The sequence below is a fragment of the Polistes canadensis genome, unplaced genomic scaffold (assembly GCF_001313835.1).
Source record: "Polistes canadensis isolate GaletaPanama2010 unplaced genomic scaffold, ASM131383v1 scaffold_156, whole genome shotgun sequence".
NCBI classification, from domain to species: Eukaryota; Metazoa; Arthropoda; class Insecta; order Hymenoptera; family Vespidae; genus Polistes; species Polistes canadensis.
Window position 1 is genome coordinate 276,027 of NW_014569703.1, and position 23,046 is coordinate 299,072.

Sequence of the window (23,046 nt, forward strand, 5' to 3'; positions counted from 1 at the left end):
AAATGCCTTTAAGAATAAGCTAGTCAAATTGAATATTACAAATATTTTTCCTTTTTTACTAATGAATGTAATAGAAACTCAAATTGCATGAACAATCATTAAGTAAGAACAGAAATGTTATTTTAATATAAATTTCTATTATCAATGTTTATTAATAAGCAAGGGAATGATACTTAGTTGTTGTATTGATTAGTTATTGCAGACGTGAACTTGTTCGGTTAAATTCGGTTGGTCGATAACGCTAGTCGGGTTATCGGGAATGGGTCGTTACACGGAAGTTCCTGCATTCGTCGGTAGATTCAGTTGAGATAGATTGGGGCTTAGCAGAGTGTTCTGTTCACGGGTCACTCACCGATTCAACATTCCAAAGGCTGGGTCTTCTTACCGCTTCTTCAGCACTCTTCTTTGGTAAGTCTGACTGCTTGCTTGTTGGATAGTGAGTAAAAGAAAGTGAAATTTACTATTATGATACGAATTTAAATATTCAATTATTACATTAATACACTAGTTAAAGAAATATCCGAAGAACAATGTGATTTCCATTTAATAATCTCAGAAATTGAATTACAAAGTCAAAGGAAGAAGTCGTAGAGACCAGCCATTTTTTAATTAGATCCTCCATTATCTGCCACATTCGACGAACAGTATTCTCGTGTTTTAGTTAATCTCTGATAAATACCTATAAATATCCGAATAAAGTTAATCTCGACCTATTTTTCTTCTATATCCTCGTGTAACGATTTAGACGTTATGTAACAATTTCTTCCTCCCTCTCTCTCCTCTTTCCTCTTCCCTTTTTCCTTTTTCCTCTCTTTTTCTCCAATATAATTCGTAACTAACGGAGGAGCCACATTGGTCTAGACGATTTGTTCATTTATATCGAAAATTGTTTGAAGTTTAGGATCAATATATAAAAATTGTCAAAATCGATCGTTTGTATCCTTTCATTTCAGACACTTGTAAAACCGCGCGACATATAAAACGTCACCATGTATGCCTGCTCTCGACTCATCGCTCCCATTGCCAGGTCTACCGTGAGTATAGAACCTTCCACATTTCATTTTTCAAATTCATACAATTTGACATTATATAATCTTTCGTAAACTTGATGTTTTTTAGTTGGTTTCTGGAACCAGGACCTATATTCGACCATTGAGCAGCATGGTCAGTCAAAGCCAATCTTTACAACAGCAGAAACAATTTCAGCCATCAGTGAGTTTAGTAAGTAATTTATGTTTTATATATTGCATAACTTCTTCATTTATAAGTTACATAAGTCATTATATCTTTAGAAAATAAGTATTTTTATATTTAATAATAATGCTTATACCTATTAATATATATTTATTACATATTATGCAATAAATTTGCAGAGCGAAATATGCCATAGTATTTATGGTTATGTATCTCAATACTTTTTACTTATTATTAAATGTACCATGACTGTGATCAAATGACCGATTGTACAATTTTTGGCATAATTTTTTACTATATATATATTGTAAAATATATGACTTTTTGAGGACGAGTCATTTGCTCTGTTATGGTAGAAATAAGTATACATAAGACTCGGTACAATCACTGTTATTGAAAGAATAGATAAATTTTAAAAAGATAATGTATTTTATATAGTATAGTAAAATAAAATATTAACAAAAAAGATAGTTTTTAGAAAGTTATATAACAATTGAAAAACAAAACCAAAGAGTAATCTATACTTATAAGATACAAATATACCTTATATAGATTCTTATATAATATGATATAGCTTTGAAATTATTTTATAGGTACATATAACTCTTTATAATGACAATCATTTTTTTATGTAGTCACAGCAAGTACGTAGCTTCCAAACTTCACTGATCAGACGTGATATTGATTCTGCTGCCAAATTTATCGGTGCTGGTGCTGCAACCGTTGGCGTTGCAGGATCTGGTGTGTAATTGTTCAATAGTAAAAGAATCCTAAATTATCACAATCCTGACATAAGTATCACAAATATTTCATATTCTTAGTAACTTCTGTGCACAACTTCACTTTCAATTACAAAATTTATTCATCATATATCTTAATCATTAACATAAATTATGTTAAACATATCATTTATTAATTTATTATCTACAAGAGATAGTATAATATTTCTAACAGATATTTAAATTACAGCAGTTGGTATTGGATTAGTTTTTGGATCCTTGATAATTGGTTACACACGAAACCCTTCCTTAAAACAGCAATGTTTTACTTATGCTATCCTGGGATTTGCCTTAGCTGAAGCTATGGGGCTTTTTTGTCTAATGATAGCATTCCTTATCCTGTTTGCCTTTTAAACTTCCTGACAATATGCTTCCCTCAAGAATGGAATATACAATTACCTATATCATATCATTGTTTTATATACATAGTCTAATTTAGTACTTTCATTATATGCAATTAAATGTATGTAATTTTTTAGAAGTCGTAATATTAACATTATTTCGTTAAAATAAAATATATAGATATCTACATCTTTAAATAACATTCAACTATTATTAACTAAATATATGTTATTTTAGGTGCTGGAATTGGATCTGTATTTGGTTCTCTCATCATTGGTTATGCTAGGAATCCATCTTTAAAACAGCAATTATTTTCATATGCCATTTTAGGTTTTGCCTTATCTGAGGCTATGGGACTATTTTGTCTTATGATGGCTTTCTTACTTCTGTTTGCCTTCTAAGCCAACAATATCATCATAAGAAATTGCTGATAGTTTAGTGCGTCACTGTCAAACAATATGTCTTTGCTTCAGAAAATAAAAGCAATGACTATCTTTGGTACACAGAATGCCATGAAATCATTAAGCCTGCCCATATTTTCATATCAATGGGAAACAGCAGTGCAACTATGAACAGAATCAATCAAGTGGAACGGATCATCTTTAAAATACTGAATTCTTTCTAATTATTAGCATATTTGTAATTATTTCATGGCTTACTGTTTCATGTAGCGTAACTGAAATTGTTATAAAATAATGAATTTCAATGTAATGAAACAAGATATTGAAGATTTATTGAAATTACATTACCTAGACACACATATATACATTCACACATTAGTGTACGATTTAAATATTACTACATCGCAAATGTTTTCATATCCAAAAACCTGCCCGTTGTTGTTTCCTAATGTAAACTTAGTGGTTCAGTAATTGACGAAAAAGTTACTGCAGTATTGAATAAACAACATCGTACAAATAGTTCTTGATTTCTCTAAACAGATTTCCGTAGTTTCGAAATTAGATATTTATTTTTTTTTTACATATATTTTATCTATTTTTATTATTTATTTTAATAGATATACCAGAAGTTTTTAATACTTAAATATTTATATATATCTACATTTTAAAATGCAAAAATAATTCTCTTAATTGTCTATAAAATATATATATATATATATATATATATATATGAAACGGATTTGTTTCCGTATAACTGTAATAGATAGTTTTATGGATAAATTATAACAATTTCCATACAGCGGCTCACGAAAGTATCTGAACGTTCGCTATTAAAACTTTAAATTATATTATAAAAATATGCATGTTAGACTTATATTCCGAAAATAATGTAAAAATTATAAGATTATGTATATGAAATTTGAAGCGAATCGAACAATATTTATAGAAGTTATAAAAAATTTGTTGCAAAGATGTATTGAAACAGTGTCATAAAAGTATTCGAACACTATTAATTATATGCACTTCATTTTATTTAATATTTAATTGGATCTCCCTTGGCTATAATTATGGCTTGGAGACGATGCATTGTCTTTATTTACATATTCTTTTGTAAATTTCAAACGCTTGGCTTGATTCGTCTTATTAATAAATGCTTTCTTTCTTGGAACTCTACCATGAAAATTATTGTTGCGTAAAATCCTGCGACATAATTCAGGATGAACATCTTTTTTAAAATTGTCAGCAACCATTTGAGCAAGATTTGCAGCCGAAATATGTGGATCTTTTTTTATTTCGCGTATTATAATTTTCTCTTCTCTACTAGTTAATTTCTTAGGACGACCTGTACGGTGCTTGTTCGTAATTGTTTCTTCGGTTTTTGATTTTTTAATAATATAATGTATTGTAGATACACATCTCCCCACTAATTCGGCAATTTCTCTATACGATTTCCCTTCTTTATGGAACTTTAATATTAATTCTCTTTCACATATCTGCGTTTCCGATTTTTTCGGACTCATTGTAATTGCATAAACTAATTGTATTTTTAACAAAGCACGAAACTCACTACACGATGTCACTACATCAACTACATTGTCGAATGTTTACAGTTCCCTACAATGGCATTGTTTGATAGCTTAATATCTAAGCGTTCGGATACTTTTAATTTTATTTTCAACATTACTTTCGGAACATAGGTCTATAACATGCATATTTTTATTATTTATAGTTTTAATAGCGAGCGTTCGAATACTTTCGTGAGCCACTATATATAAAACTTAAAAGAGAACGATTTGTAATCTCTCATTGATCGGTTATCTCATGATGTTATGTGTGGCTGTGTATATGTAAAAAGAAACACGTTATTTAAGTATATTCTTGATAAGGACAAGTCAATTAAAAGGGCAAGTATTTTTCCTAGTGCTTTAATTAATTTTTTCTAAAAAAGAAATCGTACACACACACACATAACAGATGCATCAAGCGATATTGGATGTAAACACTTGCGAAAAAGACAAGATCTGCGCGACATCTGATAGTTTAACAGATAACTAGTTGAAGTACTCTCTCTCTCTCACGCTCTTATAAAGTAATTTCTGTTTATATGATTGTGACTTAAGAATTGGCGCCATCGGATAATTTACAAATAAATTTAATCATTAATTAAAATAAATAGTGTCGATTGATAAGGAATACATTTATAATTATGGCTAAAAATAACGCTGTCGAAATAGTAAGTTAATTTTTCTTAGCATTCATCATATTTCATAACCACAATTCACAATTAATTTTCATACTATACAATAATGTCTCTCTCTCTCTCTCTCATTGTTACTATTATAATAATTTATAATTAATCATGATAATAAAATTGTTTATATTTAAAGCCAATTCCAGATGAAGTTTGTAAACAAGTAGGTATTACAGCAAGCTGGATTAATTCAAATAAGATTGGATTATATGCTCACAAATACATAAATAAACATATACAAGGTACATAAAATGATATTTACATATAATTTTTAATGTAGTATACTATTCAAACTAGTGTATTTTAATGTTTGTTTTTTTAGATACAAAAAGTACATTTACTACATCTGATATTAAAGTACATATCCTAAGACCTGAAGTAATATTATTTTCTCCTCCATTGCGTAAACTTGTTAATGAAAGTAACGGAGTCTTCTTATCAATTTATAAAATTAAATCATCTTCTTCTGGAGATATTTGTCCAGAGTTATTGAAACATAGCAAGCAATATCGTTCTATTTTAAGAGCGTGCGTGGAAGGTCTACAAGATATTGCTGAAAAATCTTTACCTGAAAGTAAAATAACCATAGAAAATTTTCTAACTATCTTTTATAACGTCGAATGTGTATGGCATTTAACAGAGATTTTATATCTTGATAATATTCCAGGTAAATTGTAATTAGTTCATATTATTTATTTAATGTTTACATAGTGTCAAATAATTTAACTTTTCATTGTATTTTGTTTTTTTTTAGGTAATGTGATATTACCACGTTTGTTAGAATGGATTCAATTTCATTTTCCATCAAAAGAACTTAAAGCAATTAAAATATTGTCACAGAAGTGTATTGCAGCTGATCTAGAATATATATACTACTGGGAAGTAATAATAGGTTGCGCATTACATGGAAAAATAGATTTAGTATGTGCACTTTTGTCAATGCATAGCAAAGCTGATCATCCAGCTTTTATAGTTGCAGAAAATTCAATTAAAGCTATGCCTATATATAATATTTATGGTGGTTATTCAGTGAGTGAGTTTACAGTACGCTGGAAACATTGGCAGTTAGATTTATCTTCAAATATCGATAGCAAAACTTTCGCTATTGATAACAACTTAGAAATGCTTATGAAGGTAATCATTTTAAATTAAAACAAAACTATTTTTCTTATTTATTAAAAATCCATCTTTTTTATTATACTTAGTTAGTAGCTGGGGATGAATCTACAATATGGGAATTTTCAAAATATACAGAGGCCTGGTATGAATTATTGGCTGCAAAATTATTTTATTCTGTACCATGTTGTAAACAAGTTGAATTTTCACGACATGCATATAACATGGCAGAAAGATGGAAAGCAAATAAACCTTTGGATCATATTATTTTGGCTTTAATAGAAAATGATCTTCATCAAGTAATTAAAGAAATTCAATTTATGAATGATAATGGATGGTTTGCAGCTCATTTGATAGATTTACTTTATAATTGTGGAAAATTAAATATTATAGATAAACATCAAAAGGAGTAAGTACTTATAATTTCGATACTCAAAATGTCATCTGATTTTATATTCATTTTTTTTTTTTTTAGTATTACCGCACAGTTACATGAATCCCTCATTTTAGAGTATGCTACCGCTTTAATGGGACATCATTCCTTATGGCAATGTGGTGCAAGCTATTTAATGCATTGCCCTATTCAGGGTTTAGCTAGATTAGAACTATTATTAGAATCATTACCTATGGGATCAGAAGCAAGAGTAAACAAAATTATTGATATTGCACGTGGTAGTAATTTGAATCACATAGGTAAATGAAAATTTACTCTTTTGTATTTATTGTAAAATATGTATATATTTTAAACGTTATTGTTATTTATTTATTTGATATTTAAACGTTTCAGTTACTAGTATATGCAAAATCCAAGGTATGAAATGCATTAAACAAAAACGACTTGGGAATGCATTGTCATGGGCATTAAAAGCCCAAGACGGTGGTTTCATAACATACATTGCTAATCAATTTTTAAAATATTATGCAGAAAATGGGGAATTAGAATGTCGTGATTTACTTGAGAACTTAGGACCTTGTATGTTAGCTAGTGATAGGCTTACATTTTTAGGTAAATACATATTCATTAAATGTCATAAATGATTGCTTTATTTAATGTTATGAAATCATTAATTAGAAAATTCAATGTCTAATATTAGGTAAATATTGTGAGTTTCATCAAATGTATAGTATTGGTGAGTTCAAAGAAGCAGCTAGCTTATTAGTATCTCTGATAGTTTCTAATCTTACACCAAGATAGTAAGTACAAAATATAATATTAATGATAAAAATTTCGATAAATAATCTTATAAAATTGAAATTATTATTTATATTCCAGTTTTTGGTCAATCCTGTTTACGGATGTTATTCCACTTCTGGAAAGTGAGGATGTAATTTTATCTTCCATCGATTCCTTTGAATTATTACGTTGTGTTGAAGCTCATGGCGATGATCCTAAGTTTTCAGATAAAGTAGAAATATTTCGCTTTGCAGTTGCACGAAATTTAGCTAGAGCATTAAATCTTGAAGGCTGTCAAGCAGAATAATAAAAAAATAACTTGATGAAAAATAAAAAAAATTTACTATTGTAATTTTTAAATAAAATTGAACAGTATGACTGTAAAATTTTGAATTTATACATATTTATCTAAACTGAGTAGATTTATATTAAACTTTTTACTTCATACAAATTTTTTTACATAAATAAAACTACTTTTTATAAAATAAGATAAATAAAAATATAAATATCATAAAGCAATATTGACCAAATGTTTTTGAAATCAGAGAAGTTTGAAAGTGTAATGAGTTAAAGTACGTACTCGTACGTACAAATAAGCACAAAAAAGTTAGCATAGAACCTCAACAGTAGAAAAAAATGAATAAGTGCTTTTAATTACACATTTAAAATCCATAACTGCTCATTTTATTAATTAATTATTTAATTAGTAATTAATAATTGAAAAATCGAAAACGTTTTTTCTCATTTCTGAGCAAAGCAGGTTATGTATCAACTTTTCTGCGGTACAAAATGGCTTTTTCGAATATTTTGTCCAGGTCGTTGCGTCACTATAGTGGCTCACTCGAGTAGTTTACTTGCTCACCGTTATTGTTTGATTGTGTCGAAATTCACTCAAAATAGATTCATTCAATAAATGAGGTTAGATAGTTTTAATGTATATGATTAGAAATAAATTAAAAGAAAACGAAAGGTGACGAATAAAAAATAATTTTTTAATAAATAATTAAAAAGATTCAAAATATACATGTATCAAGAATTTATGTTATGAATAAAATGATTAGTAATAAAATACTTCTCAAATATTCAATGAGGAGTAATACTTTAATGTTTAAATATTCCGTAATCACTAACGAGAAATTTAATGGATTACGTTGTTTAATTCCAATCTTGGAAACAAATCGGTTATTCCACACTAATCAAAGTCTTTTTACACAACCTCATTCTGTTATAAAATATATGTTTGAAAATACACAAGACAAAAAGAAAGAGGCTTTTCTTGACATAATAAGAACTTATGAGCAGGAAAAAAATAGAAGAGGTCAAGTAGAATTTATTAAATTAGCTTTGAAATATATGGAAATATATGGTTTACATAGAGATCTTGAAGCTTATAAAGCTATATTAAATGTCCTTCCAAAAGGACCATATATTGCAACAAATTATTATACTGCAGCGTTTAAATTTTACCCGAAACATCAAGATGTTGCTACCGAATTACTAGAAAAAATGGAAGATAATCGGGTAATACCTGATAAAGAAGTAGAAACTATTCTTCTAAATATATTTGGTAAACACGCTGACCCATTAAAAAAGGTATGGCGAATGTTATACTGGATGCCTAAGTTTAAAAATGTAACCCCTTGGCCTGTTCCAAAACCAATACCTACAGATCCAAAAGTACTTGCCAGATTAGCAATACAGAAGATAAGTAGTGTCGAGTTAACAACGGTTATATCTGAATTTGAGACTAAAGATTTAGAGGAATCTTATGAAGATACTTGGATAATATCTGCTATTAGTCGCATTCAACAAGATTTATTATTAGATCATTCAAAATCAAGGAAGAATATTCCTATATACGTAGAAGGCCCTTTCAAAGTTTGGGTCGCGGATCAATCAGTTGATTACTTTATTTTGAGAGCAGATCCAATAAAGAGAACTTGTAAAAATGAAGATATTGATGGTATGTCAATAATATGTATTTTATTAAATGCAATCTATATTACATTTGATAAAAATTATTTATATTTTTATGTAGATGTTAGGAACATCAAAATTCCATTTTGGAAGACTCGTGAGATTGCTGTAGAACCTACGGTGCACGATCAAGATGACGGTGTTTATTTTGCAGTATGTGCCACTGGTACATCTAATAAAGATTCAGCAGTATCTTGGATTAGATTTTTGCAAAAAGATAATCCTATTTTAGAAAAAATTCCTATACTTATAAAATTGTCATCATCGGTAGAAACCGAAATTATCGCTTTCGATGAAGAGAAAGATTTACAAAAAAGAAGTAATGAAAGATTAATAAAAACAAATATATAATTTAAATTAAAACATTTTATTAGTAATATTGAAATATCTAATGATCATTATATGAATATTCAATAAGTTCATTATAATGAAAATAACATACTATAACATTTTATTTCGCAAATTTATTTTAATTTCCATTACTACAATGATGATGAAAAACTTGCAATTAGAAATTGAAATTGCCGCTCGTTGTTTGATATATCGATTTGATATATCGATTTGATATATCGATTTGTTATCGAGAAAGTTTTCGAGACTTACCACGATGTGGCGCATCGATAGACATCGATTTCTAAACTCATTTGATATCATGTCCTTGACAAATAATTAATGGTGCTATACAATGTTATAGGCATGTAAATGTTATTATGAATACAGAAGAAAAATAATTTGATTTATAAGTGTGTGTAAATATAAGTAAGAACCTACGAAATGATTGAATCTTGTACAAAGAAACGAATGTTGTTAGGTATAATTTTATTAGGAGGGTCAGTTGTTATTCACGTTTCTTAATATTATGTTTCACATTATTAACACATTCGTTAAAACATATAACATTTTCTATTTAATATTATAAAATTCTATAATCGTTTTTAATAATTTATATGAATCACTTTATTCACCGAAATAACATAATTATCTTTATTCATTTTATATAGATTAACAATAATAGTGTTGATAGTTGAAAGTCACTGGACGAATTCACCAAATAAACTTTATCTCGATAACTTTGAGAATAATACAGTTTGTTTGTCGGGAGACGAATATGAGATATTAACAGAATGTCATCCATGCGATGCATTTGAAATTGCAAGTGAAAGTATTGCAGTGTGTATACATGCAAGATACAAAGAAGTTTTGAAGTGTAAAAGTGGAGAGACTAAAACAAGAAGGTAATTTAAAATTAATAGGATTGCATTGAAATAAAGAGAAGAATTTTTTTATTTATTTATAAACGTTTGATATATTTCAGTTGTGACCGAGTAGCATGGCTAGAAGAAAGAGCATTTTGGAAATTCGAAGGTTTTATGTTTGCCCTTGCATTTACTTCTTGTATTAGCGTATATTGGAGGGAAAATATACTAAGGCAAAGAATTATTCGTAAAGTTGCAAGACAATTAAGAGATAGCGTATAAGTAAGTGAAAATAAATTTTCTACATACACAATTTCTTTGTTTATAATAATAATTATAATAATATAGTTGCAATTACAAAATAAAAATCAGAAAAATGAATGAAGCATATTTAGAGATATATTCGTCGACTGATTTATGTCTAGCTCCAATAGAAACGATCATAACACTTCTTACAATGAAATATTGCAACTCTAAAATCAATATTAAATTCATTAAAACTAAACAAAAATTAAATGAATGCGGATATGTTATAGATATATCTGAATTTGTATATGAAATAATGGACGAAGATAAAATTTCTCATGATGTAAATTCATGCGAATTACCCAGTATAGTTTTAAACAAAACAAGTTATATAGCAGGACTTTGTGCTATACTAAGACAAATTATAAAAACAACACTGGTAGATTGTCCATTACATTATTGTAAATCTTTGTTAGGATTTAAAGAATCGTGTTTATTAGCTTGTTCGGAAAGCAGTATCTGGACTAAATTTTGTGAAATAGATATTATTAATATGTTAAAATTTCTTAATTTAGATAATTTAAATGAAATAGAATTGCCTTATAGTCTTGCAAGATTTGAATGTCACATGTCGCAACCATTAAAGATACATAATCTGTATAAATATGTAACATCTAAGAAAAATAGTATTAAAGATGTAGTCGTAAGAGATAATGTTCAATTACCAGAACATAAATATGCAGAAGGCTTTAATATTACATTATCCGATATAATTATATTTATTTGTGTTCATATATTGCTTACGATGTATTCGAGAGATGCGATACTCAAATTATTGCCATTGATAAGTAAATGGTACGAACGAATGATTCAGGATCATATTATATTGGAATGTTTAAGTTGCTTATCTATTCAAGAAAAAAATCTCAACAATGACATTAATTATATACTTCCTAAAGTTCCTTATGAAAGTTTGTACAAGAGTGATCCTAAAAGATATCAACCGAAAAGTCGTGTCTATACTAAACAAAAAGATATAGAATATTCCATGCAAATTATTCACAATGCAGAAATTCTAAGCGAACTTGACGCGGAACCGTTTGGCGCAGAAATATCTTTCGACTGGACAAATATTCCTTTTGATTTAACCCCAGAAGGTGGATCTTTACCACTTGCACGTTTGCAAAGAAAATCTGATCAATTGGAAAATTTGTGTAAGCCTGTTATAAAATTAGCTAAGCCAGGCGATGTCATTGTTGATTTTTGTTCTGGCAGTGGGCACCTTGGAGTCTTACTTGCATATCTCTTACCGAATTGTACTATAATATTATTAGAAAATAAAGAGGAGTCTTTAAATAGAGCCAAGAAAAGAAGCAATCTATTGAAATTAACTAATATTAAATTTTATCAATGTAATTTGGATTATTTTAAAGGAGATTTTAATATTGGTCTATCTTTGCATGCTTGTGGAGTAGCAACTGATTTAGTTATTCAACACTGCATTAAAAGAAATGCTATTTTTGTAAGTTGTCCATGCTGTTATGGATCATTACACAATTGTCATCATTTAACATATCCTAGAAGTGATATTTTTAAGAAACACATTAATACTAAACAATATTTAACTCTTAGCCATGCTGCGGATCAAACACATGATAAACTTAACGTTAAAACTCAACAAGGATACGATTGCATGGCTATTATAGACACTGATAGAAAATTACAGGCTAAACAATTTAATTATATAGTATATCTTGGTAAATTAATACCAGAGACGTGTACACCTAAAAATCACTTATTAGTTGGAATACCTAAAGAAAAACATTTGTGTCTATGAAAAATTAAAACATTAATAATATTAAAAAATATTTTTTCAATATCATTTGTAGCGTAATATTAAATAAAAATGTTTATACAACGAATTTTACGATATACGTGAATATTTACTTATTGTCTGAAATTGATAATATATTGTTTTTTCTCGTAATATCTGTAAAACTTAGATATTATTTATTAAGTGATCGTTTGTAATATGAGATGCCTAACTTGTAATATTAATTCAATTCATTAATGAGACACGTGCCGTTACTATATGCTAGAAATTTATTAATAATTGTATGAGGAGATTTTTATTGTTATGTACAAAAAAGAAGAAAGAATAATCATGTATACAAATCATTAGCATTATTTAAACATCTTACATAATTTCCTATAGTTACATACCTAAGAGAAACACGAAACGAAGTTTTTGTTTTTGTTATATTATATTAGAGGAACTAGGGAATATATTCATAATGTTCACTATACTAATTCAAGCGCTAAGTATATGCTTGGACAATATTGAAATTTAAATAAACTTCCACCTTTATTTTATGGTTTAACACTTTCAACATTTAATTTTGGTCTTTTAATAAAATGGCTGATGGAGAACGAAGTGAAAGTACCATATACACGTTTTATGTTTTTTTTCTTCTTTTTTTTTCTTTTTTTTTTTAAATTGTGTGTTTCATGTACTATTTACAATTTCAGTCATACGAGCACAGATACACTGTCACAAAGTAAATTAGCCATATCTGATATTTCTTTTACTTAAATAGTAAACTTATGTTTATTTCAATTCACATATGTTTTAAGCTTTAACTTTTTTGTATAGATAAAGCTTAAAACTTTACCAGACCTTAATAGTGAAAAATTACCTTAGAACATTGTCGCATAGTATGTCCCTTATCGTCAATATAAAAGCCCCCTAACACACAAGTATTCGAAAAATAATTTTTACTCGAGAGAAAATCAATAGAAAATTATAAAACATAACATTTTATGAATAAAATATATGTGTGTGTATTTGATTTATTGTAAATTGTGAAATTGATATTTCCAACAGTAAGAACCACAAATATTATAAATTTTGTTTTTAAAAAACATGAATAAATGAAATTCGATGAATAAAAAAAGATCAATTGTCGTAATAATATTACGCTTATACAAAAAGATAGGGAATAAACAAAAAAAACTCTTTCAATGTTCGATATATCAAAAAATGATTGCTATCTCATAATTTGTTTATTGTCACTAAGAAAATAGTAAGCTATATCGCTTGGTATATAGTTAACATTTCGTTATATTATTTGAAAATAAAAACATTTTAATATTAAAAATGGTAACTACACTTCGAAAAAAAAAAAATAATAAAAAAGAAATAGAAATTATAAAGCATTTATTCTCCATCGAATGTTGATAAAGTAATAATAAACGTGTGATTAAGATTAAGAAAAAATAAAAAAGAAAATATTAGATACCTTAATTATATTAATATTGATAGTTACCATTATATGTAAGCTTACTTATTATAAAAGTTCTAAATAGGGGGCTTTTAAAATTACAAGCTAAACTCTAATTTCGTGGATGTAGCACGATGCATATAGTAGGCATCTCAGACATACATTGTTATACTCATTTTAAACATTTTCCCGACATTTAATTTCATAGTTTACAATTCAGATATTTTTCCGTAGTAAAAATTATCTTGCGCGTGAAAATGTAAGCAAGCAATCCATCGAAGTCACTTATTTTGTTAATCATATTATCTAAGTTCGATAGTTAGACGAAAATTTATTTAAATTATTCGTGAACCATAAAAAATGAATGGTCGCGTGTTATATATAAGAGAAAAATTAATAATAATAAATAATATATTATAATAATAGCAAATGTGTAAATAAATCCAATAATTGGAACGATTAGTTTTTTTTTTTTTTTTTTTTTTTCCATGTAAATCGAACTTGAGATTTCAAATACGAAATGTCTTCCTGGACGACTTGCTTCATTTTGTCAATTATTGGTGTTGCATTACACACTCTTCTCGAAATTACACTTTTAAGTTTACAGCATAAATAATTATCACGCGTTATGACGTAATTTCACAATTCATAATTTGTCATTAATTTTTATATATATATATAATTAAATCGTATATGCCTAAGATCAATTGATGTACCCGTTCGCGTAACTTTGAATTTGTTAAAATATTTTACTTTTTGTTTTTTCATATATATATATATGTATATATATGTATATCTAGATTTTTCTTTTTTTTTCCTTTTTTCTTTTTAAATACCAATTCTTTCTCTATTTCAGGTATATAAATTTAAATAGAACACAGAATATAATATTCCTTTTGAAAAATGGTAAATCAATCGATCCTTTTTCATTGTTATTTCGAAGATCGATGTGCCAGCCACAAACAACAAGCACGGTGCTCCTATCGAAGTACTTATATTCGTACCGTATATTGCTTAAAGTTTAGGAGCTTGTAAACACGGTATATTACCGATCATTTTAAACGGTACGACGCTCTTACAAATTTTTTTATATTATTTTGTCACGTATCCCCCAGATACGAGAAATATTATCTCTTCTCTGAGAAATTATATAAAATAAATATGCTTATACAATTGCCAAATGAAAAACGTTATATTTATTAATCGTTCGAATGAAATATATTTTTTGAATCGAGTTTGCTCTCGCCGATATAAGAATTAACTGGCAAACGCCTCTTCTTCTTCTTCTTTTTTTTCTTTTTTAAATCAACATTTCTAATTCGCAATTAATCAACGCGGAGCGTTTTAACGTTTATCGATAAGTCGATATCAAAACAATAAATATTAAGTTCGAATAAAAACGGGGGTTGAGAGAAAGAGATGGGTGGTAAAAGAAGAAGGGGGGTGGGGGAGAATCGGTGCTCGTGAGAATAATAATTTTTCTTTATAATTGACGATGTGTGTGTCTTTGATCTTTCCTCCTGGTGTTTGGCGCGGAGAATCGTATTTATTAATATGATATGACGATGCGAACGCGTTAATTGAATTTTTACGTGGGGTGTGGGGCGGGGGTGGTAGATATAGGATACACGTTTGGAGAATATAGAAATGATGTTCCATCATCATTTCAAGAGAAATAAGTGAAAGAAAGATACAAATATTTTAATAGAGAAGAATAGAAATACAAACGAATCGCGAAAAGGGTTTTTTGTAAAGAGAAATTGTATAAAAAAAAGAAAGAAAGAATGAGTGAAAGTGTACCTTTGTTATAATTTGAATGCGTACGTGTATATATATATATATATTTGTCTGTGTATATAAATCTGAGACAAAAAAAAAAGAAACGAAAAGAAAATAGATAAAGATAAAGATAAAGAGAGAGAAAGAGAAAGAGAGAGTGAGAGAGAGAGAGCGAGCGCGTCCGGTTTAAAAGCTCATTAATTTATTAATCTATACAGAACTGTTAATAATTATTATTCCGCGTAATTTATAATCTTAAGAAATGGATCACGACTCTCCGTTTCCGCTATCATCGCCATCTTCGTAATCACTGGCGCTAAGTTGTTCATCCTCGTCGTCATCTAATTCATATTCATCATCGTAGAAATCTGTCATATCCAATTGTTGTTCGGCTGGCCTCGCACGCGTTTTTATGCAATAATCCTCCAATGTTACAGGTACTACGATACCTTCCTTCTCAGCTTCTACCTTGGCAGCTTGAGCTTGCTTTCTGTAAACATGAATATTTATTGCGTGGAAATCCTTTTATTAAATACCAACCGATTTATACGGTTTTACTTGCTCAATAGTTAACGTAATATTATTATATTATAAACGTTAGTATTAACGTTATAATTATTGTAAACGTAGTTAACGTTATAATATTATTAATGTAATAATACCGTGGCCCTAAATTTAAAGCTTCCTGTTATATTATATTTTCTTTCGTTACACACACACACATTTTTTTGTTGTTTTTGATTTAATTTAATTATTCCAATATTTCTCAACTGTGTGATATACCATTATAAGATTGTATTTGATGAATAAGACTTAGAAATATTGAAAATCAAACGATAAGTAAAAGGGTGAGGGAGGGGATTCAAAGTTTGATAATGATTTATATTATCAAAGAACTTTCGTAGGTTTAATTCAAGATAAACGACGATATATATGTAGTTGTCTTGAACAAGGCGAGAGAACTTTCGCTTCGAACTGTAGGAGTGGTGCGAAAAAAAAGACTATGTAAGTTATAACGGTACGAGAAGGTAAGAACAATGGAGCGAAGGTGTGTACACATAAATAAATATATGTGTATGGATGTATGTGTGGTTAGAAAGAAAGAGAAAGAAAGAAAGAAAGAAAGAATCGTATATCCTCCATCTCGATACTTGTTTCTCTTACCTTATGATATTTTCATACTCTTTATCTCTACCCTTGGAATCACGCCAGCGTCTGTACATCACCGAGGCATCTACATTGGCAGGGCTATATGTGTTGGGCTCGTTCAAGAGTGAGATCACAGAGAGCAAAATCGTCCTGTAAGAAAGGTACATTATCAAAGGAATATCTATTTATCGTATATCGTCTTTTAACGTTAAATTTACAGATGTTTCGTTTATTATTTTTTAAAAACTTACACAAACACATTGTTTGAATGAATAAGTGGGGTTTCAAATTAGAATAGTCGGTAAATCATATGTTAAATTTATTTATAGAGTACGATGAGAGATTACGAAGATGACGATGAAGATAATGTTGGGAATGGTGAGAAAAAATAGATGAAGGGATTCCGAAAGATCTTCACGTTCAGATCTTACCTAACATTTTGCGTTGGGTTCCACCTCTCGCATGGCAATTCACCGCTTTGTGGATCGTCTACCGGTGGATGCAAGATAGATATGCAGAGATCTCCGTTCTGCAAAGCAAAAATGAAAATATATAAAATAACGTAAAGGAAAATTAGACAATTTATTGATCGGGTCGTGGGACTGACTCTTTCTCTTTCTCAACGATTTTAGACGATACTTGGAAAACGTGGGCGAAACTTATACACACACACACTCTCACTCTCTCTCTCTTTTTCTCTCTCTCGTTTGCGCACGACCAAAGACGTTAAAAATAAATAGCCGCATCTTTGTGATCCAGTCGAGGATCGAAAACGATTCATGATTATTATTACTCATCACAATTCGGAATTGAATATAATGCGAAAAGATCTAACGATGATTTTCCCGTTTAATTTAATCGAATCTATGATCGTAATATTCGTAGATAATGCATGAATAATATGAAAGTATAAAATAAACGAATAATAAAGGTGCAATTGTATATATATATATGAGTCGTTTATTTTGAAAGTGGCATAAGTCACTTTTTCAAAAAAAAAACCGAGTTAATGGTAATACTAATTACAACTGAACAATATCTTTTCATTTTCAATTAAAAAAATAAAAAAAAAAGTGACTTATGCCACTTTCAAAATAAACGGCTCATATATTATATTATATATCATATATTATATATATTAAATGAAAATAAAATATATATTGGTAGCAGTTCTCATTTATATGAAATATAATATCGCATAATGATTAACATTCTTTCCGAAAGAACGATTGATAAAACTCATGAGTAAGGTAAGAAAGAGAAATAAAATGAAACGTGATAATAGCAACAACCATAGAGGCCTGGGGAAATTCCAGTTATTTTCAAAAGGTGGTGCTATGAAGATAGAATAAGGATTGCAAAAGCTCAGAAGTAAACGTCACAAGTGAGAAAGAGAATAACTCAGCTTCTATCTCTCCCTCTCTCTCTCTCTCTCTTTCTCTATCTCTTTCTTGTTCTTATGGCAGGGAGTAGTAGTGGTCCCTCACGTAAATCCCATCGTGTTCTACCTTGAACTCAAGCTAAACGAGCAAGAACCAACCAAGTCGCGTGTCCTCTTTCTCTTTCTTTCTTTCTTTCTTGCTTTCTTGGTATCTCCTCTTTACTTTACCAAGCAGCAGGGGTAACGTACGCTTGGTTCTCACAGACTCGAGAGAGATCCTGTCCCGTTAATAGTCGTTCGGAGGTCCCGTCGAGTGCGACCTTAGTCGACGGGGGGAGAAAAAGAGACTGAGATGGAAAGATAGGGAGGACAAGAGGGAAAGAGGGGAAAAGAGAGAGAGAGAAAGAGAAAGAGGGAAAATCTCGGACCAGGAGCTCCCCCGTAAACGAACGTGCGCGAGTGTTCGTTTGCTAGTACAGTCGGTATTGTGGTTACGCACGTGCGCGTGTGCGAACATATACAAAAAGTAGGAGCATGCGATTTACAAGCAACCCGAGCCAAGTATATATATATATATATATAGTGTATTAGTGTATATACGTATATTTGTACAGTATAAGAAAGAAATAAACACGCAAGTGCGCACGCGCATTTGTGCACGTGTATATTTGACCGTGTGCACTCTCGAGTAGCACATATACATATATATATATGTGTATGTAACGAGCATTTATGCACGTGTGCAGCAGAACACAACACTCGAGCACGCGTTCCACGCTTCGGCGGATCTCTCGAGGCGTCGACCTCTCTTTCTACGAGGGCAGCCAAGAGATTCCGTAATAAAACAACCACCCGATACGTGTTTTATTGCTTCGGACACTTCGATGGCTCTACTTTCTCTCTTTCTCTCGCTTCTCTCCCCCCTTTTTCTTTTTTTATTATTACATTTTATTTGATTTGATTTTTCTATGACAAGTATGAAAGAACCGATCTTATCTTTTCCCACAGACGTGTTATGTCTCGGGCTGTGTCAACGACTTTTCGACATTTTCTCTTTTTCTTCTTTATCGTTTTTATAAGATATATATCTGATCTCTCTTAGGCTTCCGGTGCTATTTCGTTGTGACATCACGTACAAAATTTCAACACGGTACCTCTTCTGTTATTACGATTAATATTACCCTAATATGGAAATGAAATATAATTCAAAACAATTTCAATATCAATAGATATAAAATGAAATACAAATTTTCATGAGTTTAATTCTCTCTCTCTCTATCTCTCTCTCTTTCATTAGCCATAGATTTTTTGTTGTTTATATTTTCCTTCATGAGGTGTGAGGATCGCAAAAGTTTTTCACGCTCGTCTCCTCTGGTCTTGGTTAAGCGTATAACATCATCAACAACAACACCATCAGCACCAGCAACAGCAACAGCAACCAGCAGCTGGGTTCAATGGTGTAACGTTCGATTAGCCCGGATGACCGGAGCCGAGCCAAGCCGAGTTGTAAACTCGTGGAGAGTTCAACGAGGCGACAGGAAATCCGGACGGGCACTCTCCATGTAAAAGACCAACGTAGGATCTCTCTCTCTCTCTTTCTCTTTCTTTCTCTCTTTACTCCTTCAAAACCTTTACCAGGATTGGATGACGATCAAACGAAGTACCCCCTACGACTACTACCTTAATTGACTCACCCTGTATATACTATCTCATCACCCACGCGGCTTCTGCTGAATTTTTTTTCAAGACTCCCTGCTAAGAGGAAAAAAAACAGCAAAAATGGCATGGACATTTATATATACAGTGACTCGCGAAAATATTTGAACACTTGCCATGAGAAAGAGAGAGAGAGAGAAAGAGAAATACTTTATTAATTATAATAAATATACTATATAACACTTATATTAATATATAATTATTAATATTGGATGGGGGGGTATGATTCTTTAAATTATATATAGATAAAGTTTCAAGCAAATCTAAATATATATATATAGATATATTAGATATATATATGTATACACAATAGTTATGATTTTATATATAGTATGATTTTATAATAGTTATGATATATATACAATAGTTATGATTTGTTTCTTATAAAAAAAAGTATTTGAATAGATAACTTTGAAATTTTAAATATTTAGTAAGACCTGCTTTAACATAAATAACATCTTCTAAACGATTATGCATACTCTTTACTAACTTTTCAGTAACACTTGGTGATATGGAACTCCCCATACTTCAAGTGTATCATAAAAAAGTGTTGTATATAATATACTTATTATAATTAATAAAATATTTCTTATGGTAAATGTGTTGAAATACTTTCGTGAGTCATTGTATATTAATACAATATATATGAGAGAGAAAGAAAAAGATTTGCGTTATTCCCGTTATAGTCAGGAGTCTCTTCTATTCGTTTGAACATTCGTTCTATCGGTTGGTCTTCTCAGTTAACAACTGGACACGAATGTCCAAGAACCTTTTGTCGGTCAATGACTCTACCTTCGTACCTCCTAGTTGGCTAAGGGTCGACACCAGGAGGAGCATGCTCTGAGGCCAAGAGAGAAGAATCCGCGTCAACTACACGTACCGTTTGATAAATACTATCCAATCGAAGATAAACATTTTTCTTTATTCAATTATAGTTGTTTCTATCGTCCAAAAATCAAATTATTAATAAAATGGTATCTTAGGGACATTTGGACAATTCAAAAGAACTAGAATTTCGATTTGACAAGTTGGACGTTTCGTTCCTTTATATTATTGGGACTTATTCAGCAACTTAATCTCTAAAGTTCAGTGTCTTTTTTATTTGGGCATTTGTTTTTTTTTTTTATTTATAATATTCAAAACACTATACATCTACACTTCGTTAAGGGGCACACCTAGTGTGACCGCCTAAAAAAAAGGGTGATTTTTAGAAATTTTTTTAAAGAAAACTACTGGATGAAATATTTTTAAATTTAGAGGATATATTTATACATAATTAAGGAATATTCAATAAAATTTTCAAATGAAAAAAGGTAATTTTCAGCGAGTTATTCGCTATCTCTTAAGTCACTAAAAAAAAGAGGGCCTAAACGGCTGCAGTGATTTCGGCCTTCACCGTGGATGAAATAAAAAAAAAAAAAAATACTGTTAATCTAGAAGGTATTGTCTATACAATGACCGAAAATTATGAAAACAAATTGAAATTTAACAAAATGGCAGACTTTTTAAAAAAAAGAATCGAATTTTGCTAAAAATTTTGATGATTTTTGGCCCGCCAAAATTACATTTTTTATACAATCAAAAAACTTTTAAGTCATTGTACAGAGAACAACTGCAGCCAATTTGAAAAATGTAGTTTTGAGAAAAACGCGTTCGAAGATAAAATAATTGCTTTCTAATCCCTGAGCGGCTACTATTTAGAAGACTGTAACTCTAAAACTATTTGAAAATTCAGTATGTTATTTTTAAAGATATAGACTATCAAAATATGCAAGAAAAAAAAATCAATTTTTTCAAAAATTCACACTAGGTGTGCCCCTTAAGTCTTGATCAGTTTATTTTCTAATCTCTCTTTCCTAGTATATATATAATCAGATTTTTATTGTACAACTTACAAAGTTTTTTACAATGTCTTATCATTATTTCACTTATATTTATCTCACATTTTTCGACTCTCTTTCTTAGTAATTTATTATTCACATATTTCAAGTGTAATATTATTAATCGTAACGATATAATACAATAATAAAACGATCGATGTACGGGATTAAATGGACGAACAATTCGTTTGTTCATCTCGTCGTCAGAAAAGGAGATGATTTTTCGAAAGAGAAAGAGAGAGAGTAAACGAGACGAGTAAAAGTTGATGCTCGTGAAAGCCATGGATAGGTACAGAGGGTAAAAGACACCCCACGAGGGGGTAGAATGAAAGAGAGAAGGGGAAAGTGGCGGACAGAGAGAAAAGGGTACGTAGGATGAATAACCGAGAGAGAAAGGGAGAAAGGAGACGAAAAAAAGGGATGGATGGATGAAACGAGAGATATGCAACGGGGGATCGATATTTCACGTATTCACTCACCTCGTACACGTTCGGATGCCAAACTTTCGTCATGAACCGAATACTTGGCGGACTGTACGGATAATCTGGCGGGAACTTCATGTGTGCCTGAAAAAAAACCATAAACGTCATTTATACATTATTAATAATTGATAATGATATAGGAAACGTTCAACGAGTTAATAGATTATTATCTCGAAACTATACAAGTGTGTTGTTCCTTGAAAAACTTTATATCAACGATGATATTAAAGATAACGTAAAACGGGAATTTTTTTTGGGGGTTTTCTTTTTTTTTCGGTTTCTTTTTCAGACATATAATATTCTTGTTTTATCAGTTAGAAAATAATATTTTATTCATCTCGATTTAGAAAATGACACACACGTGGATATTATTACTGTAGTCCCGCCGTTTTCTTTGATGAAAACTTTTGTCAAAAGCTGCTCAACGTTAGAGAACGCTATATTGATCGCAACCTGGTCATGGCCTAAATATTTCCCTCGTCCTCCGGGATAACGCGTCCTAGAATTAACCTATTTTCCATCGATGCGCTATGAAAACGAATCCACGGTATAATCGTCGATCGATTATTTCTCATCTAAACACGTTTTTCGTTAACCTATTAAACACTTTTCATCCTTTTCTTTTTTTATATATATATATAATTTTACGTATGTATTTTTATACGTATGTAAACGTTACAAAATTTATTTATTATATATATT

The 23,046-nt window shown here is 29.9% G+C and overlaps 6 protein-coding genes across 6 annotated transcripts in view; 5 read left to right on the forward strand and 1 right to left on the reverse strand.

Annotated features, from left to right (window-relative positions):
- The first annotated feature begins 258 nt into the window (after window positions 1-258).
- LOC106788890 (ATP synthase lipid-binding protein, mitochondrial) lies at window positions 259-3,229 on the forward strand. Its single transcript, XM_014752588.1, has 5 exons — window positions 259-408; window positions 954-1,034; window positions 1,120-1,221; window positions 1,830-1,935; window positions 2,553-3,229. Exons 2-5 carry the CDS (start codon window positions 990-992, stop codon window positions 2,714-2,716), a joined length of 417 nt encoding a protein of 138 aa, XP_014608074.1. The 5' UTR covers window positions 259-408; window positions 954-989; the 3' UTR covers window positions 2,717-3,229.
- Window positions 3,230-3,414: 185 nt separating this feature from the next.
- Window positions 3,415-7,645, forward strand: LOC106788887 (nuclear pore complex protein Nup85). Its single transcript, XM_014752586.1, has 9 exons — window positions 3,415-4,949; window positions 5,104-5,209; window positions 5,290-5,634; window positions 5,722-6,101; window positions 6,173-6,492; window positions 6,559-6,776; window positions 6,871-7,089; window positions 7,178-7,277; window positions 7,357-7,645. Exons 1-9 carry the CDS (start codon window positions 4,923-4,925, stop codon window positions 7,562-7,564), a joined length of 1,923 nt encoding a protein of 640 aa, XP_014608072.1. The 5' UTR covers window positions 3,415-4,922; the 3' UTR covers window positions 7,565-7,645.
- A 133-nt stretch (window positions 7,646-7,778) lies between these two features.
- LOC106788888 (evolutionarily conserved signaling intermediate in Toll pathway, mitochondrial) lies at window positions 7,779-9,595 on the forward strand. The gene is made up of 2 exons (XM_014752587.1): window positions 7,779-9,220; window positions 9,296-9,595. Exons 1-2 carry the CDS (start codon window positions 8,302-8,304, stop codon window positions 9,583-9,585), a joined length of 1,209 nt encoding a protein of 402 aa, XP_014608073.1. The 5' UTR covers window positions 7,779-8,301; the 3' UTR covers window positions 9,586-9,595.
- A 413-nt stretch (window positions 9,596-10,008) lies between these two features.
- Window positions 10,009-10,712, forward strand: LOC106788872 (protein JTB). The gene is made up of 3 exons (XM_014752556.1): window positions 10,009-10,064; window positions 10,236-10,469; window positions 10,550-10,712. Exons 1-3 carry the CDS (start codon window positions 10,009-10,011, stop codon window positions 10,710-10,712), a joined length of 453 nt encoding a protein of 150 aa, XP_014608042.1.
- LOC106788891 (glutathione S-transferase C-terminal domain-containing protein homolog) lies at window positions 10,307-14,215 on the forward strand. Its single transcript, XM_014752589.1, has 2 exons — window positions 10,307-10,469; window positions 10,550-14,215. Exon 2 carries the CDS (start codon window positions 10,807-10,809, stop codon window positions 12,511-12,513), a length of 1,707 nt encoding a protein of 568 aa, XP_014608075.1. The 5' UTR covers window positions 10,307-10,469; window positions 10,550-10,806; the 3' UTR covers window positions 12,514-14,215.
- A 1,701-nt stretch (window positions 14,216-15,916) lies between these two features.
- Window positions 15,917-23,046, reverse strand: part of LOC106788892 (ubiquitin-conjugating enzyme E2 R2) — a 13,900-nt gene continuing 6,770 nt past the window's right edge. The window contains exons 2-5 of the mRNA XM_014752590.1: window positions 22,342-22,428; window positions 17,317-17,414; window positions 16,901-17,035; window positions 15,917-16,226 (exon numbers count right to left, since the gene is read on the reverse strand). Of these exons, the coding sequence (XP_014608076.1) occupies window positions 16,004-16,226; window positions 16,901-17,035; window positions 17,317-17,414; window positions 22,342-22,428 (543 nt within the window). The 3' untranslated portion in view covers window positions 15,917-16,003. The remainder of the gene's footprint in view (window positions 16,227-16,900; window positions 17,036-17,316; window positions 17,415-22,341; window positions 22,429-23,046) is intronic.

What these genes read in the sequence shown, in the direction of transcription:
- LOC106788891 (XM_014752589.1), top strand. Translation starts at nt 10,807, where the DNA reads ATGAATGAAGCATATTTAGAGATATATTCGTCGACTGATTTATGTCTA.
- LOC106788872 (XM_014752556.1), top strand. Translation starts at nt 10,009, where the DNA reads ATGATTGAATCTTGTACAAAGAAACGAATGTTGTTAGGTATAATTTTA. An exon ending in GGTATAATTTTATTAGGAGG is followed by an intron (nt 10,065 to 10,235) that starts GTCAGTTGTTAT and finishes CATTTTATATAG; the next exon opens with ATTAACAATAATAGTGTTGA. An exon ending in GGAGAGACTAAAACAAGAAG is followed by an intron (nt 10,470 to 10,549) that starts GTAATTTAAAAT and finishes GATATATTTCAG; the next exon opens with TTGTGACCGAGTAGCATGGC.
- LOC106788887 (XM_014752586.1), top strand. Translation starts at nt 4,923, where the DNA reads ATGGCTAAAAATAACGCTGTCGAAATA. An exon ending in AAAATAACGCTGTCGAAATA is followed by an intron (nt 4,950 to 5,103) that starts GTAAGTTAATTT and finishes TTATATTTAAAG; the next exon opens with CCAATTCCAGATGAAGTTTG. An exon ending in ATATCTTGATAATATTCCAG is followed by an intron (nt 5,635 to 5,721) that starts GTAAATTGTAAT and finishes GTTTTTTTTTAG; the next exon opens with GTAATGTGATATTACCACGT.
- LOC106788890 (XM_014752588.1), top strand. Translation starts at nt 990, where the DNA reads ATGTATGCCTGCTCTCGACTCATCGCTCCCATTGCCAGGTCTACC. An exon ending in CTCCCATTGCCAGGTCTACC is followed by an intron (nt 1,035 to 1,119) that starts GTGAGTATAGAA and finishes GATGTTTTTTAG; the next exon opens with TTGGTTTCTGGAACCAGGAC. An exon ending in CGTTGGCGTTGCAGGATCTG is followed by an intron (nt 1,936 to 2,552) that starts GTGTGTAATTGT and finishes ATGTTATTTTAG; the next exon opens with GTGCTGGAATTGGATCTGTA.
- LOC106788888 (XM_014752587.1), top strand. Translation starts at nt 8,302, where the DNA reads ATGAATAAAATGATTAGTAATAAAATACTTCTCAAATATTCAATGAGG. An exon ending in TAAAAATGAAGATATTGATG is followed by an intron (nt 9,221 to 9,295) that starts GTATGTCAATAA and finishes ATTTTTATGTAG; the next exon opens with ATGTTAGGAACATCAAAATT.